At 44.9% G+C, this 15,298-nt stretch overlaps 1 protein-coding gene across 3 annotated transcripts in view; it reads right to left on the bottom strand.

Annotated features, from left to right (window-relative positions):
• Nucleotides 1–15,298, bottom strand: part of Rasgrf1 (RAS protein-specific guanine nucleotide-releasing factor 1) — a 117,472-nt gene that overhangs the window by 77,416 nt on the left and 24,758 nt on the right. For 2 of the 3 annotated variants that reach the window (XR_001778822.2, NM_011245.2), the window contains exon 3: nt 4,685–4,838. Coding sequence is in view for 2 of the 3 variants with exons in the window: in NM_011245.2 (NP_035375.1) it covers nt 4,685–4,838 (154 nt within the window). In the remaining variant the exon portion in view is untranslated. The remainder of the gene's footprint in view (nt 1–4,684; nt 4,839–15,298) is intronic. The other variant, NM_001357743.1, reaches the window with a different exon arrangement.

The following is a 15,298-nucleotide window of genomic DNA, read 5'->3' as shown; positions in this document are numbered from 1 at the left end:
GCATCCATCTGCTGACTCTACAGCCTAGCTATTGTGAATATCAGCAGCAATGAACTTGTATGTACAAGTGTCTCTGTGGTAGGCAACACTCACCTGTTGGACTGTCCTTTATCTTTCTGACAAAAACACACGGGGGAATAAATCAGATCCCAGCAGGGGGCTCAGAGTGGGGCTCTGTCGGCTGGCCTCTCTCTTTTCTGGGTTACCCTGAAGCACTTCCTGGGATCAAAGTTCTCTTTGGAGCTTAAGTACTCATCCAGAAAGCTAATGTAGGAACTGACAGGACTTAAAACAAGCTCCGTTTGTCTTATTTGTGGATCATAGAGAATCAGGACCAAGGGCTGGTATCCATGAACAGGACATTGTAAGTCTGTCTGAGACTGTGCCTGTGGACAGGCCATATGAGTGGTCATCTCACACCAGCGCACATTCACATAGTGAAAAGAAAGAACTTTCTCATGAAGAAAAGCCACCCGTTTCCTCTCCCTGCTTTGGTGAGAGTTCTATGGCAAGGGACTGGAAGTGGTCTCATTCATTACAGAGCCTGGTGGCTAGCACAGGACCCAGCATGCAACAGACCCTTGTTAGCTACCAAAAAATAACTGAATTAAAAACTGATCAGAGCTACAGCAGCCGCAAAAGTCCCAACCACAGGAAGCTATAGCAGTCACTGAGCCCAGCATGTCTAAAGGCAGAGGCTCAGGGGAAAGACACGGCTGCTGGCAGGCTGTTCCCTCCTCAGAACAGGAGGCTGTGCCCTCAAGGCCACTTGCTGAACCTCGGGATGAATGGCTCTTAAAAATGAAACGTTGAAGCCTCTGAAAGTGGAGTGAGCAGTTGTAGGCTCTCCACTCCTAGGCTGCTAAAATTACCCTGGCTGGCCTTCACTTGGAGAGTGTCTGAAAACATCTAACTGGAACATTCAGTGGAGAGACCTGCTTACCTGTTCGCCCCCTCTTTTTGTTGGTCTCTGTACTACTTCGTTATATTTTCTCCTCAGCTCTCAAGCTTAGAACATTGATGTGTTGAAATAAAAGGCCAGTTCTTTGGCTGGCAGTCTAAAGGCTATAGTGTGTACACACACACACACACACACACACACACACACACATATGCTCCGGGTGACCGCTGAGGCTGGGTCGACACATTCCTCTTGGAATTCCTAAATGTCTTCACCTTCCAACCAGTCTGCTTTCTTTGCCTGTTTTGGTATTTGCACAGAAGGTGATGGTGATGGTTTTTGTTGGGGGCTAATCTGTATTTAAAACCGACCGTGGAGGCCAGAGAGCTGGTGCAGTGAGAGTAACTGGGTTCAGTTTCCAGCACCCACAAGGTGACCTATGACCTTCTAAAACGTTGCTATCTGGGGACCTGATGCTCTCTTTTGGCTTCTTTGGGCACCATGCATGTATAAACTGCACAGACAAACATGTAGGCAGCACTCATACATATAAATATAAAAATATAAAAAAATTAAAACAGCAAAGAAAACTTACAGTTCACTTCTCAGAGACAGACCTGAAAATCGTACAAGCGAGCCTTATACCGTGCTGTAATGCTCAGTGCCCTAACAGTCTTAGGGACTAGAATGCGTTTTTACGTTCATTTTTATTTATTGGCGTATGTGGTATGTCTGTGCATGCATATGTGCGGGTGTGTAGAAATCAAAGGACAACTTCCAGCAGTCACTTCTTCCACCATGTGACCAGGGACTTGAACTTGTGAGGCTTAATTGTGAAAGTCTTTATCCCGTGATCCTGGAGGTTTAATTTAAGGATCAGCCTGAGACCCAGCTCAGGGGACTTAGGAACCTGGGGTGTTGTAGAAGTCTCAGGCTGTGGCCTGTGGTAACTCAGCTGTCTCCTTCTTGCTTCCCTTTGGTCTCTTCCAAGCCCGTATGTCTCCTCTGGGCCAACCCCAGCTGAAGATCTTAATACTCTGCAAGTGTTGTGCTCTGTGACAGGCAGTGGAGCAGCTGGGGTTCCAGATGGGTACTATCACCTGGAAGCTGAGACAAGGGGTTCATGGGGCTAGCCTGAGCTACATAGTGACATTATCTAAAAAAAAAAAAAAAAAAAATTCAAGTCCAATAAGGCACAGATAGAACAGTGGTGTGTATCCACTGTCACGAACAGGGCATTCAATTGGAAGCATTGTCCTAAATTTTCACGAAATGGGGCTTAGCTACCATTACACAGACAGGCACAGGCACAGGCACAGGCACACATGACCTGCATTCTGCTCCTTGTTCCCCAGGAGGCTCTATCTTCAATCCTCAACACCTGTGCCTCCTCTGGCTTACAAACCAATGAAAGCTTTTAAGGCCAAGTACAACCTGAGTTTACACCCTCTGGATTTCAAACACCTTCTCAGGACCAGGGCTCCCACAGCCCCACTGTGGCCGCTGTTCATACTCTTACACAGCCGTCTAGAAAGGCAGACATCTCCATATCATAGTGCTTTCCGGAGCACCCGTTAACCAAGCCCTCATGAGCTTTTGTCAGATAAGAGCAGCTGAGTGATAGAAGAGACTGCTCTGTCCTCACGGGGTTTCGCCCAGACTGTTGGAATCACACCCAGGGAGCTGGTGTGCCTACTGCATTGTGTTGGGCCTGAGAAACCCATGTGAGCAGACACACTGGCTGCTCACATGCTAGCCCGAAGCCCCATGACGAGGTACCTGTCCTCGGCAGGGTTTGGCCAGGTGGGAAACATGGGCATGGAAGAGGCATGGCGAAGAAGCAAAAGTGAGCCAGGGTGTACGACAGTTCTGGGCTCGGGATGGGGTGGCTGGATGGTGCTAGGTGATTGCACGGTTGGGATCTGCGTGAGAGGTTAAGGTCTGCGGTGGCTGAGAGTAGATCTTTCATGAGTAAGTGAATGACTGACTGCCACCCCACTGCTCTTCGCCTGAGTTAGTAATTAGATAATATGGCCATAATCTTTCCCTGGTCTCTGCCTCTCTCTGCCTCTCTCTGTCTCTGTCTCTGTCTCTGTCTGTCTCTGTCTCTGTCTCCGTCTCTATCTGTCTCTGTCTCTCTGTCTCTGTCTGTCTCTGTCTCACTGTCGTTTTATGTCTGTCTGTGTATGTGAGTGTGTGTGAGTGTGTGTGAGTGTGTGTGTGTGTGTGTGTGTGTGTGTGTGTGTGTGTGTGTGCATGTGCTCTGTTTGGATTCAGGGAGCTGTGTTGGGTTATCGTAGATCTCAGAGCTTCTCTCCAGAGTAGGATGGAGCCCAGAATGAGCCAGGAGTGTTAAAAAGAGGACAATTTTGGGTCAACCTTTGGAAGACTGTCAGAGGCTCTGTGTACCGAGTAGAAAGTCTAACAGATGGATGGAAGCTTGTGTTCCAGTTCCAGGTCTGTCACTTCTGTGTGTACTTAGACTAGAAACCTGAGGTCTCTGAGCCTGATCCCTTATGGCTTATCCTATTTTTGTTTGTTTGATTTTTGTTTCTCTGTGTAGCCCTGGCCATCCTGGAACCCTCTCTGTAAACCTTGCTGGTCTCAGACTCAGAGATTAAACCTGCCTCTGCCTCTTTAGTGCTGGGAATAAAGGTTTATGCTACCACTGCCCAGTGTATCCTATTGGAATGACACTGGGGGCTGATGAAAGGGGTGTAGCTGAAGCCTCATTTTAGGATTAGAGATGGGCCAGATATAGGACTCCAGTTAAATGTAAAGTTGCAAGTTGATGTTAGTATTAGTATAGAGCTTTGGTGCTGCTAGACAAGATGGGGTTGGTGGCTCTGGGTCTCTGAACTTTCTGTACAGGGATGGAAAGCATTGGACTACAGCTACAGGTATCAGAGGGAGTTCTGTATGCAGAACAGCTCCTGTACCCAGGGCTTCTGGCTCTATCACTGATACCTGCAGAGACTTCATCCTTTTCTGTTGGGATTGCATGTTTTGAGGGAAGCCTGATGGGATCAGGGAACAGAGTTTGGGGACTGCGGGCCTGGATCACATGAACCTCCACCTCTCATTCAACTCTACCTCCTTAGGTGGGTTCTTGGCTGTCTGCTTTCCACATCCTGGTATCAAGAATGCCACATGGGCTTCTGATAAGGATGCCTGAGAGCTTGTACTTCCAGGAGTTAACAGCATCTCTCAGCATGGTATCTAAATGTATCTAAATTCAGAAGCTCTGGGCTGGCCCAAAGCCTTGGTTAACAATGTGTGGCTATGCCCTAGGAGGCATTTACAGGATTTGTGCCCACATAAGGAAGGCTTAATCCCACATCATCAGGGGCACAGCCTAGAAGCTTGCGATTTGCCATTTGACACTTGTGTATCTGGTGCAGGCAGAGAGAGCCCACAGTAATGACCTATAGGTGATAGTGTACCTCCAGAGTCTGAAGTTGACAGTGGTGATGGTTCACGTATCCTTACACAGTCTAATAGCTTGTTTTTACACAACCCCACTTATCCTTATCATCTGGCTAGGTCATAGCAATGACTCTGCATTATAGGAAACAACTCAGAAACAGAGAAGTGGGGGACACACTCCATGTGGCATCTGGCAAGCACAGAGGTGGGATGGCAACCAGGACCATCTCGCTCTCCTCCCACCACCACATCCTAAGCTTGGAGGCTTGGTCGGGATTGAGCCTGCCCATTCCCCCCACCCCCGCCCCCAACCTGTGGGAATCTGGAAATGGGTACAGTTTGGGAACCCCAGCTTACAGTTACCTCCGTCTTCAGGCGCTCGATCTCAACCTCACCGTCCTCAAGCTGCTGGCGCAGCTGCTTAGCCACAGTCTTCTCTGTCTCCACTACCTGCAGCAGGTGTAAGTACTTCTGCATAAGCGCCTCATGTTCTGTAGCCAGTATCTTGTAGCTTTGGACAGAGAAGCATAACAGGTGAGATGCTGCCCACTGTCTCTGGGCCCACCCCACTGCACACCAACTCCTGGTTGCTTTTTTAGCCTGGCTCTCTTTGTTATACTTATTTTATCTGTCTCTCTGTGCCTTTGTCTATCTCTCTGTAAAACACATACACACACGCACACACACGCACACACACTCCTGGGACTCTAGGTAGATTTGCATTTTGAAACATCTCCCCCCCCCAGGTCCACCCTCCTTAGCCTACTTTTGGGAATCAGCTGAAATGCCACATCCCAGAAGCCTTGGTGGACTCCAGGGATCTTTTTTCAGCATCTAGTACCATGGTGATGGCAGGTGGATATATCATACACCTAAAAAGTACTTAGTAGACACTTGCAGCATGCAAAAGTGCATGCATCAGGCCTGGTGGGATATACAGAAGACAAGTAGGTACGCACATTTCATTGTTTGAGTGATACCTGAAGACATTGCACAGGATAGAGAAATGTCAAATGGTGATTTGCGGGCTCTTAGTGTACACCACTGTGTCAGGGGGCAGCAACAAGGACTAGTGGTCAGGCAAGATTTCTAGTAGGTCCCAGGTGATACAACCCCAAGTTGGAGCTGAGGCTTCTGACTCCAAACTTCGTTCCTTGGGTATATACTCATTGTAGGACAGCCCTGGGTAGGAGGCTTGTGTCAGCAGTAATGGATAACGAGGTGAGGTGGTTAGGTGGCACCAGATCAGAGAGAGTCCCAAAGGACAGGAAAAAAGGGAAGAAGGTGACTTGGAAAATGGGTAAATTAATATGTGGTGCTTAGAAGGACAGAGTGGCAGAGGAGGAATGGTGGTAAGCAGTGGCTTGCCTAAGGTTACCACACTCCTGAAGAGAGACCTCTAAGCTCTAGGTCTGGGCCTCTCCATGATGCTCCATGGTATGACCAAGGCTATTGGAGAGCATGATAGCTGGGTCAGAATCTGATTTCAGAAAGAGACCCAGCCCTGGAGGACCAGGAGGCTTGGGCTCCAGCATCTCACAGAGAGGTGTCTATCCAGATGGGGCCAAGGCCAGGGAAAATGCCTTGGGAGAGAAAGGTTTTGAGTTTTCAAGGATAATGAGGTCTGGGTCTGTATCCCCCATTATTCCTCAAATTCTTCCTCTTGCTTCAACCCAGCATCACCTCAAGGCCTGCTTCCTTTTTCCCTGTCCTCTCTCACACCTGCCCATTCCTCTGCGTCCCTCTCCTCACCCAGCAAGGTCCCATCTTTATCACTCTGTGTCTCCTTTCTTAGCGGTAGCAAGGGGCTCCCATTCCCATCCTTGGAATGGCAAAGGCCAAGATAGCTCATATACCCATCAAACCTCTCTGTAGGGTCTCTTTCTTTGAGAGGAAACTGCCCTCTGCTCCATTATACATCCATTCCAGCATCCAGAAAAGGCCCAAGTCCCTACTCCTCTAGAACAAACCAAGCTGTCTCTTGCCCTCCCTAGACCCACCCTGACTGTCAACGTGATTGGATTGAGGTAGGTAGGATATTGGGAAAGCACACACCTTAGTGCGTTTCTGAGGATGTTTCCAGAGATGATTAGTGAAGGGCTGGGAGGATCTGCTTTAACTGTGGGTGGTGCCAAAGGAGAACCAAAGGGGAGGAAGGATGAAGCCTACTAGCTAGGATAGTCTCTGTCTGCTTTCTGGCTGCCATGAAGAGAACAGCTTCCTTCTGCCACAGGCTCACAGCATGGCGGCCTACCCTACCACGGTCCCAGACACAACAGAGTCCAAGGGCTGGAGGAATGAAGCTGCAGAAACCAGAATAAACCTTTCCTCCTTGCAGTTGTCCTCTTTGGCCTGTTACCTTCTTTTGGACTGTTATTATCTTCTTTTGCACTGGCTCAGCCTAGTTTAACTAAAAGAACAGCTCACCCAGTATCTCCTAGCACTCTGCACCCTGACAGTACAGCACTGGTTCCTAGCATCTACAGCAACTGCTTCTCCTTCTGGGTTCACCCACTATCCCCTACTTAGAAGATCAATGGACACTTTTCATTCTGGAAGCTTCTTGCATAACCATGCAGCTCTGTACACAGTGGACCAGTGTGGTCAAACTGGGGAGGAGGTCTTTGTCTCAGCCCCAGGAGTCTGCTGCCTGAGCCACAAGGTTTGAGGTGGGACTCTCAGGAGGTCATGATGGAAGTAACCTTGCAATAATGAAAGGCTGTGCCAAGGTTGTTGAAGTGGACTGGGCAGCCTCAGAGGGCCTTGTCTTCTGAGGGTGCCAGAGGATGTCTTCTTGGGAGGAGGCTGGTAGAATGTGTCAGGAAAGGCTTACTCCATCAGGCTCGGGGCAGCTGTGGCAAGGAAGAGATCTGGGGAGCCGGGGAAGAAACTGATCCAGAGAACCTATGTCTGTCCTTAGCACCACCTTTCTTTTCTTTTTTTCCTTTTCTTTTCTCTAAAGATTTATTTATTTTATGTATATGAGTACACTGAAGCTGTGCCAGAAGAGGGCATCAGATTCCATTACAGATGGCTGTGAGCCACCATGTAGTTGCTGGGAATTGAACTCAGGACCCCTGGAAGAGCAGTCAGTGCTCTTAACCTCTGAGCCATCTCTCCAGCCCAGCGCCACCTTTCTTAAGTAACAGTTCCATGGTAACACCATTAGATTGAAATGACGATCTGGGTGCTTTGCTTGTGAAAATGAGGACAGACAGGAAGGTCTTTCTATCTTCCTGGGACACTTAATTGTCTTCACTTGCAAGCAAAATTCAATTGAGAGCAAGGAGTCTGTTTTCACACCATCCTGCCTCCCTGCTCAGGGGCGCAAAGCTCCTTCATTAGTCTCATCTTACTCACAACAGACACCTCAGTGCTCCAGGCCTGAGTGCCAGCTGCAGGTGATCTGCCTGCCTTGCTTCTTCTCCTCCATGCCCCTCTTCATCTGGCCTCCTCTTTCTTTTCTCCTTTCCTCTCTGATTCCCCCTCCCTCTTTCTCATCCCTTTTTTTCCTCTTCTCTTCTCTTCTCTTCTCTTCTCTTCTCTTCTCTTCTCTTCTCTTCTCTTCTCTTCTCATTTTCCTCCCTCTCCCTTCTACCTCTCTTTTCTTCCCCTGCCCTATCTCTCCCTTTCCTTTTATCCCTATTTTAATAGGAGATATTATGTTTGAATGTGAAGTCCCACATGTCAGAAAACAAGCACTGATAAAGTTGGGGCCAAGAGCAGCAGGGTTGCTAGCCCTGGACTGGTGAGATAGCTCATTCAGTAGAGTGTCTGCTGCAAAAGCACAAGGAACTTAGTTCAGTCTCTAGAATCCAAATTAAAAAATAAATGAAATAAAACAAAATAAAACAGGCCATGATGGTATGTGCTTGTAATCCCAGCTCTGGGGAGAAGAGATAGGCAGGTGTAACCTAACCTATTCTGAGAGCTCTCGCCCTTTGAACAACCTGGATACAAACACACACACAAATTGGCCAGACACTACCTATTACTGGCTCAAGGATATTTGAAAGATTTTTGCTTTGAGAAGTCCCAGAGAACCCATGGAAGTCCTTCTCAACATCCAGAGTATTCAAGAGTATTCAGAGGCACCTGCAGCTGTAAGCCAATTAGATGTGGCTGCTGTTGGAGCCAGTGGTAGAATTTGGTGTTAGACATAGGGTACTGGTTTTGGAAACATCCCGAACATAAAGGTTGTGAATCACAGAGGTTTCCACTCAGATGTCAAAACAAGGCCTGGGAAGCTAGGCAGTATGGGAAGGTCAGAGTTCATATGGGAATTCCCCAAGATGGTGAAACTGGGAGGGTTAAAGATGGAGTGTTTGGAGCCCTCAGGAGATTGGAGATGCCAAGAATGTGGAACACCTGACAAGGAGAGTTTCAGGAAGTCATCGGAGGTTTCTGAGATATTATACCAAGAAACTGGCAGTTGACAGATTACCTGAGGCACACAAAGAGGGAGAGGGGCCATGGCTAGGTAATAAGATGGTGACCTTCCAAGATGGCAGGCTTCTTCCTCACCCCCCACCCAACCTGAGACAAACACCTGACAGCTTAAAAGAAAGACTTTATTGGCTTTTTCTTCTGTCAGTAGGGCCCCCTGCTGGTGAAATGGCTCAATGAGTCCATGGCTGCATCAGGACATGTTTACCTAACAACTGTGGGCCCATCAGCCATCTTTTCTTTCTTCACACAAATCAACTCTGCTAGAGAAGGGAGACCCTTCAAAGACTTTAAAATACCCCATGGCTCAAGAACAACCTGTGCTTCAGGTACCTAATCTCCATTACGCTTTGCAGAGGTCTTTTTTCTGTGTGCTTTGTGTATTTGTATGTCTCCTCACCTCTTATAAAAGCCATTCTTGACTTCTGTAATATATACACCATTCACTCCCGAGCTACACACTTTCACCAACTAGACTGAACCTTTCACAGTTTCTACTACTTTCCAAAGATCCATTCAATGATGAATTCATCAAGGGTCAACCCAGTGATTAGGTCAGAGTTCATGGGACAAATTCCCTGTTGCTACCTGTTGTGTTGGAGATATTTCTCCCCTGCCTTTTAATTTTTGAACTGACAAAGGAAATGAACCTGGTCAAGACTCATAGATGGTACAAATAGGAGCTACAGCTAGAAAAGACTACAGGGGTGGTATTTTTGAAGCCTATTGCTGCTCATATAATGCCCCAGATACTGGACATGCTCATGACGTGACGTGGGCACCTAGACATGGAGCTACATGGTATAATGTTTGTCTGACTGAGTGTTGGGCTCATTACTCCTTTCTATGCTTCCATTCCTCTCTTTGGGAAGTGAGAGGTCCCATCCCTGTGTGTCAAAAGTACACGACTTCCTTTTATGTTGTAGGTGATCACACTAATGCTGCCTTGAATCATTGAAGAGTTTGGACCTTGGGCTTCTGAGTGATTCTTGGACTATTAAGACTGGAGACCTTTGTGGACAGAGTAAATACATTTTATACTGTGAGATAGCCATGGGCCTTTAGGGGACAAGGGAAGAATATTATACTTTAGTTTGGAGTGTTTCTCATGAGCTGATGTTTAAAGGTTTAGTAGTCAGCAGATGGGCTTTTGGGAGCAATCATGAGGGCTCTAACCTAATCAGTGGACTGTTGTGAAGTACCACTGGGAGAGAGAGTGTATCTCAGGAGTGCTGACAATCCTGTGAGCACAGGTAAGACCACCACTTCTACCCAGAGGGAACCACTTAAAGCCCTCAGGTCACAGGAATCAGAGGAGGAGCCTGGGACAGGATCCTTCTGACTTTCATCTGCACTCCAGAGATGACCCTATACCACAGCTCTCCATACCTAAATTTCTCCTGGAGAGAACTGGTCTTCGAGGAGTTCTGACACACAGGCTTGCAGGAGGGAAAAGTCACAGTTAGAGACAGTAAGACCAGCTAACCAGAGATAACCAGATGGCGAGAGACAAGGGCAAAAACATAAGCAACAGAAACCAAGACTACTTGGAATCATCAGAACCCAGTTCTCCCATCAGAGTGAGCCCTGGATATCCCAACACACCAGAAAAGCAAGACTCTGATTTAAAGTCACATCTCATGATGATGATAGAGGACATAAATAACTCCCTTAAATACAGGAGAACACAGGTAAATCCTTTAAATAATTACAGGAAAACACAACCAAACAGGTGAAGGAATTGAACAAAACCATCCAGGATCTAAAAATGGGAATAGAAACAATAAAGAAATCACAAAGGGAGACAACCCTGGAGATAGAAAACCTAGGAAAGTGATCAGGAATCATAGATGCAAGCATTACCAACAGAATACAAGAGATAGAAGACAGAATCTCAGTGCAGAAGATGCCATAGAAAACATTGACACAACAGTCAAAGAAAATGCAAAAAGCTCCTAACCCAAAACATCTAGGCAATCCAAGACACAATGAGAAGACCAAACCTAAGGATAATAGGTATAGAAGAGAGTGACAATTCCCAACATAAAGGACCAGTAAATATCTTCAACAAAATTATAGAAGAAAATGTCCCTAACCTAAAGAAAGAGGTGCCTATAAACATACAAGAAGCCTACAGAACTCCAAATAGATTGGACCAGAAAAGAAATTTCTCCTGTCACATAATACTAAAAACACCAAATGCACAAAACAAAGAAAAAATATTAAAAGTAGTAAGGAAAACAGGTAAGTAACATATAAAGACGGACCCATCAGAATTATACCAGACTTCTCACCAGAGACTATGAAAGCTAGAAGATCCTGGGCAGATGTTATACAGACGCTAAGAGAACACAAATGCCAGCCTAGGCTATTATACCCAGCAAAACTCTCAATTACCATAGATGGAGAAACCAAGATTTTCCATGACAAAACCCAAATTTACCCAATATATTTCCACAAATCCAGCCCTATAAAGAATAATAGATGGAAAATTCCAGCACAAGGAGGGAAAAAGCAAGAAAGTAATCTTCTTTCAACAAACCCAAAAGATGATAGCCACAAAACATAAAAATTACTTCAAAAATAACAGGAAGCAACAATCACTATTCCATATCTCTTAACATCAATGGACTCAATTCCCCAATGAAAAGACATAGAATAACAGATGTAAGAAGGACCCAACGTTTTGCTGCATACAGGAAATACACCTCAGTGTCAAAGACAGACACTACCTCAGCATAAAGGGCTGGGAAACAATGTTCCAAGCAAATGGTCTCAAGAAACAAGCTGGAGTAGCCATTCTAATATCAAATAAAATAAACTTTCAACCAAAAGTTATCAAAAAAGATAAGGAAGGACACTTCATACTCATCAAAGAAAAAAAATCTACCAAGAAGAACTCTCAATTCTGAACATCTATGCTCCAAATGCAAGGGCACCTACATTCATAAAAGAAACTTTACTAAAGTTCAAAGCACACATTGCACCTCACACAATAATATTGGAAGACTTCAAACCTCACTCTCATCAATGGATAGATCATGGAAACAGAAACTAAACAAAGACACATTGAAACTAACAGAAGTTATGGACCAAGTGGATTTAAGATATCTATAAAACATTTCATCCTAGAACAAAAGAATATACCTTCATTGCAGCACCTCATGGTACCTTCTCCAAAACTGGCCATATAATTGGTCACAAAACAGGTCTCAACAGATACAAGAAGACTGAAATAATCCTATGTATCCTATCAGATCACCACGGTCTAAGGCTGGTCTTTAATAATAACAACAGAAAGCCTATATACACATGGGAGCTGAACAAGACCCTACTCAATGATAAATAAATAAAGACAAAATTAAAGACATTTGAGAATTTGATGAAAATGAAAGCACCATATACCCAAACTTATGGGCACAATAAAAGCAGTGCTAAGAGGAAAACTCAGTTTTGAGTGCCTCCAAAAAGAAACTGGAGAGAGCATATATTACCAGCTTAACAGCACACCTGAAAGCTCTAGAACAAGAAGAAGCAAATACACCCAAGAGGAGTAGATGACAGGAAATAATCAAACTCAGGGCTGAAATCAAGCAAGTAGAAACAAAAAGAACTATACAAAGAATCAAAACCGGGATCTGGTTCTTTGAGAAAAATCTACCAGATAGATAAACCCTTAACCAGACTAACCAGAGGGCACAGAGACAGTATCCAAATTAACAAAATCAGAAATGAAAAGGAGGTTTGACAACAGAAACTGAGGAAATTCGAAAAATCATCAGATCCTACTACAAAAGGCTATATTCAACAAAACTGAAAAATCTGGATGAAATGTACAATTTTCTAGACAGATACCAAATTCCAAAGTTAAATCAGGATCAGATCCACCATGTAAACAGTTCCATAAGCCCCAAAGAAATAGAAACAGACCCCTGCGCCATCTTGGACACTATCTCAGCGGAAGGACCCAAGGTTCCCAGAGGACTCTCCATGCTGAAGGTATCCTACCACACCCAGGATCTTGAGATCACTGGTGAGTGGAACGGCAACATTGGTTCAAAAAAACCCAGAGGGTTTTGTCCTAGCAGGAACAGGGACAAAGGACACCTGCCTGACCAGCGGCTGGGGTTCGTTCTGGTCGGTGCCACCCCTGTGCCAACTTGAGCACGATCTCAGAGGAGGGCCCCAAGGTCTCCAGGGGACTCTCCACACTGCAGGCACCCTAGCACACCCAGGACCTTGAGATAACTGGTGAGTGGAACGCAACATTAGTCCCCCCCCCCAAAATCCCCAGAGGGTCTTGTGCTAGCAGCAACAGGGTCAAAGCACAAAGGCAGGCCCTAGCACACCCAGAATCTTGGGATCACTGAGACCAGTCTACGCAAGAGAGCACCTGGGCGGCAGAAGCAACAGAGCTTCTTTGGACAGGGTCCCTTTGGGCCTTCATCCTCATCCAGGAGACAGAGCTGAGACCCAGACCCCTGGACACCTTCCCTGCCAGAGGAGAGCTTGCCTGCAGAGAGTGTTCTGACCACTGGAACTCAGGAGAGAGTTGGCTTCCCAGGAGTGCTGACAGAGGCTAAAGAATCACAGGAGAAACAAGCTCCAGCCAGAGACAGCTAGAACATCTAACAACAGAGATTACACGATGGTGAAAGGCAAATTAAAGAATCTTAATAACAGAAACCAAGACCATTGGGCATCATCAGAACCCAGTATACCCACCACAGCAAGTCCTGGATACCCCAACACACCCGAAAAAAAAAAGACTCAGATCTAAAATCATATTTCATGATGCTGGTAGAGGATTTTAAGAAGGGCATTGATAACTCACTTAAGTAGAAACAATGAAGAAAGCCCAAAGGGAGACAATTCTGGAGATAGAAACCCTAGGAAAGATATAAGGAACCATAGAAGCAAGCATCAGCAACAAAATTCAAGTGATGGAAGAGAGAATCTCAGGTGCAGAAGATTCCATAGAGAACATGGACACAACAATTAAAGAAAATGCAAAATGCAAAAAGATCCTAACTCAAAATATCCAGGAAATCCAGGACACAGTGAGAAGACCAAACCTATGGATAATAGGTGTAGATGAGAATGAAGACTTTCAACTTAAAGGGCCAGTAAATATCTTCAACAAAATTATAGATGAAAACTTCCCTAACCTAAAAAAAGAGATGCCCATGAACATACAAAAAGCCTACAGAACTCCAAATAGATTGGACCAGAAAAGAAATTCCTCCTGATACATAATAATCAAAACAACAAATGCACTAAATAAAGATAGAATATTAAAAGCAGTAAGGGGAAAAGGTCAAGTAACATATAAAGGCAGGCCTATTAGAATTACACCAGCCTTCTCACCATAGACTATGAAAGCCAGAAGATCCTGGACAGATGTTATACAGACACTAAGAGAACACAAATGCCAGCCCAGGCTATTATATCCAGCAAAACTCTCAATTACCATAGATGGAGAAACGAAAGTATTCCATGACATAACCAAATTCACATAATATCTTTCCACGAATCCAGGCCTTCTGAGGATAATAATGGGAAAACACCAACACAAGGATGGAAACTCTGCCCTATAAAAAGCAAGAAAGGAATCCTTCAACAAACCTAAAAGAAGACAGCTGCAAGAACAGAATCCTAACTCTAAGAACAAAAATAACAGGATGCAACAATTTTCCTTAATATCTCTTAATATCAATGGACTCAACTCCCAAATAAAAAGACATAGACTAACAGACTGACTACATAAACAGGACCCAAATTTTTTGTGCTTATAGGAAACCCACCTCAGGGAAAAACACAGACACTACCTCAGGGTAAAAGGCTGGAAAACAATTTTCCAAGCAAATGGTCTGAAGAAACAAGCTGGAGTAGCCATTCTAATATGGAATAAAATCGACTTCCAACCCAAAGTTATTAAAAAAAGAAAAGGAGGGGCACTTCATACTCATCAAAGGCAAAATCTTCCAAAATGAACTCTCAATTCTGAACATCTATGCTCCAGATGCAAGGGCATCCACATTCATTAAAGAAACTATAGTAAAGCTCAAATCACACAATAATAGTGGGAGACTTCAACACCCCACTCTCATCAATGGACAGATCATGGAAACAGAAAATAAACAGAGACACAGTGAAACTAACAGAAGTTATGAAACAAATGGACTTAACAGATATCTACAGAACATTTTATTCTAAAACAATAGGATATACCTTCTCAGCACCTCATGGCACCTTCTTCAAAATTGACCATATAATTGGTCACAAAACAGGCCTCAACAGATACAAAAATATTCAAATTATCCCATGCATCCTATCAGATCACCACGGACTACGGCTGATCTTCAATAACAACATAAATAATAGAAAGCCAACATTCACGTGGAAGCTGAAGAACATGCTACTCAATGATACCTTGGTTAAGGAAGGAATAAAGAAATAAATTAAAGACTTTTTAGAGTTTAATGAAAATGAAGCCACAACATACCCAATCTTATGGGACACAAT

Source organism: Mus musculus, chromosome 9 (genome assembly GCF_000001635.26).
Source record: "Mus musculus strain C57BL/6J chromosome 9, GRCm38.p6 C57BL/6J".
Taxonomy (NCBI): domain Eukaryota; kingdom Metazoa; phylum Chordata; class Mammalia; order Rodentia; family Muridae; genus Mus; species Mus musculus.
Note: the sequence above shows the minus strand (reverse complement) of the source record. Positions and strands in the feature narration are given on the sequence as shown.